This window comes from Pyxicephalus adspersus, chromosome 12, assembly GCF_032062135.1.
Source record: "Pyxicephalus adspersus chromosome 12, UCB_Pads_2.0, whole genome shotgun sequence".
NCBI classification, from domain to species: Eukaryota; Metazoa; Chordata; class Amphibia; order Anura; family Pyxicephalidae; genus Pyxicephalus; species Pyxicephalus adspersus.
The window spans coordinates 1,738,239-1,741,113 of NC_092869.1; the positions used below are offsets into that span (position 1 = coordinate 1,738,239).

Genomic DNA, 2,875 nt, shown 5'->3' on the forward strand with positions numbered 1-2,875 from the left:
TAGGACTGGCTCAGTGATCTCTGTACAGCACTATGGTATATGTCAGAGCTATATAAATGTATAATAATAGTGTGTGACTGTGGGGGGATTAGAGTGTCAGCTCCTCTGTACAGAGACTGATGGGACTGGCTCATTGATCTCTGTACAGCACTGCGGTATGTGTTAAAGCTATATAATGGGGAGACATTATAGTGTTAACAGTGAACATTTTTGCGCCGTACATCCTGGTTCAGCAGTGTTGTGCATTTTAGAAGAATAATTGGAGCTTGCAATTCACAGTTTAAAGAACAATTAATTATACTTATTAAACAGGCAGATTTCATCCCAGCGTGGTGCCACGGAATGAAGTTCTATTGAAAGGTCTGATGAAATCTCGCCTCGTCTGCCACCTCATTAAGAACAAGTTTATGGCTCCGGGTAGTCAAATTACCCAGAATCCTCTAATCTCCCGCTTAATGCCATACGCAGCATCACTTTCACATCCCATGATCCTCAGCCTGGGGAATTTTACTTTTTTTCCCCATATAACGCCTTCACCCCATCCCCTTCTCACCTGTGTGGGTTTTCCTCATTGCCCCGGTCGCCCTTCTGCTTTACCATCTTGTAATGTCCGACCGACACTGGTGGTCGAATGATCTTCATCCCGGCCAGCCGAACCCTGAGGAGGTGCAGAGTCGCAGTTAAGGGCGGAAATACAAAGTCTGGTCATAAAACCAACAATTGTTCTCGTTTGAATAGGCCAGGAAAGCTCAGGTTTTACTTTACAAAGTTTTATATTCCGCAACACAAATATTGACACGTTGTAAAATCTACTGTAACAAGACTAAGATTTATGGCGAAAAGAAAAAATGCAAATCAGATCTGACAATTTGCAGCCGCTCGATATTCTTTAGTTGTCCCTATAAAAGCGATTTTATATTCTGCTCTGCACACACAGACGCATGTAAAAAAAATGACTTGCCTGTAAAATAACATAAAAAAGCAACAAAGAGGGAAAAATAAACATCTCGCTGCTTGAAGACGGGGCGTTTATTTATAAAGCAATGAACCTGACATTCACTCCGGTAGAGAATCTTCCAGGTCCATGTGTTTTCAATGGCAGGGATTGATTCAGGGATACAAAATTCTTATCTAAAAGTTTCAGGGGTCTATTTTAAAAAAACAAAACAAAAAACACGTGGCCCTGAAAGATTCTCTACCTGGCAGTGTTTGGTGAATGTCAGACTCACAGCTTTTAAATAGATCCCAACAGGGGTGGGCATAGGGTGGTGCAAAGTTTGCCCCTGGCCCTCCTTAGCCAACAGGGACTCCCACGTCAGTTCTGCACAGGGGACCACGGTTGGCTACCTAAGCCACTGGATCTAAATGCATTAGGTAAAAAAATAACCTAAAATAATGAATATATAAATACAGTAAAAAATAAAAAAAGAAATAAAAATAACTTTTGCTCATTCACATATATAAAAATCTACATCTGGGCCCCTAGAAGGCGATGTATGAACCCCTCACATAACAAGCCGAGGGTTTAGGGGGTCCTGAGCTGGGTCTTTATTTTCCTAACCCCTCCAATGCAGCTTTGGCCACTACTAGAAATGTGAGGCCCCCTGTAGGTTGGTGGGTCACCTACCTGATCAAGTCACCTGCTTAGAGGAAAAAGTGAGAAAAGCCCAGAGCGTTAGATACAGAATGACGGCCAGAGACGGACATGCAGATCCTGGAGAGACATGCGACGGCATGGAGAGAAAAAGATGGAGAGATGAGAAGGGAGAGACAATGGCGATATTCACCTCCTGCACCACACTGCCAGAAATATGAATGGTCTGTGCTGTCCAACAGCCAACCAATCAAACCTAACCGGAGGAAATCCTGAGCTCCGATTGGTGGCTGGGGGGCAACACAGGACATAAGGCAGGCTCGGGTACACAAGGTTCGGCATGACAGGCAGGAAGTTATGCAAATAAATTAAAATGTAAAACACATTTATTGGTTGCAGAGGACAAGAAGAGTTTAGGAAGAAGCCAGGGGATGCAGAATCAAGGTGTGCAGGGAAAGAAACCTAGAGAGGTGCAGGGCAGAAGTGGAGGGCAGTTGTAGAGACATAACAGTGCAGGGATGATGGGAACCAGGAGGTGTTACATACAGACCCCACATAATGGGAACAGCAGGTGTGTTAGCTGAATTATTCCATAGAATGTGGGGGGTCTGTATGGTAAGAGTGGAAAAGAGAGCGGTGAGGAGAGAGGGGGGGTCAGGATGGTATGAAAGGAGTGGGGTCACTAAAGAGGACCTGTCTGTCTCTTACCTTGTAGCAATGTCATCATCTTCTCCTCCCCATCCCCAATATTCATTTGGAAAGCCGTTCATCTTCATGTATTGTTCGGGGGTGAGCGCAGACACCCCCCCGAAATACATCGGGTACGGGAGGCTGTGGAGAAAAGGAGAATGAGTACAGGGATCTGGATGAGAGAAGCAGAGAATGGAACAGATGGTATGAAGACGATGAGAGGAGGGAGATGACAGATGGCGGAAGGAAGACAGAAGATATTGGAATGAGCAGAGGAGATGCACAGGAATATCAGACCTGTAGCTGAACTTGTTCATGGCCACCGAGGCGTGTTTGGGGTTCCAGGGGTCACACACATACAGATTGTGGTCGTTCTCAGGAATGAGGTCAACGTCATGGAGGAAAAGGCAGTCCCAGTCTTCGTCCCTCATGGCCTCCCTCACACCGACATTCAGCAACTTTGCCCGATTGAAAGTGACGTTCCCAGCCTAAAAAATGGAGGGAGAGGTGAGGCGAGGAGATGGGGAGAGGGAGAGGTGAGGCGAGGAGATGGGGAGAGGTGGGGCGAGGAAGTGAGGAGATGGGGAGAGA

The 2,875-nt window shown here is 45.9% G+C and overlaps 1 protein-coding gene across 1 annotated transcript in view; it reads right to left on the reverse strand.

Annotated features, from left to right (window-relative positions):
- Positions 1-2,875, reverse strand: part of B4GALT3 (beta-1,4-galactosyltransferase 3) — a 12,166-nt gene that overhangs the window by 2,904 nt on the left and 6,387 nt on the right. Inside the window, exons 4-6 of the mRNA XM_072428384.1 lie at positions 2,582-2,772; positions 2,303-2,425; positions 554-658 (exon numbers count right to left, since the gene is read on the reverse strand). Coding sequence (XP_072284485.1) covers positions 554-658; positions 2,303-2,425; positions 2,582-2,772 — 419 coding nt within the window. The remainder of the gene's footprint in view (positions 1-553; positions 659-2,302; positions 2,426-2,581; positions 2,773-2,875) is intronic.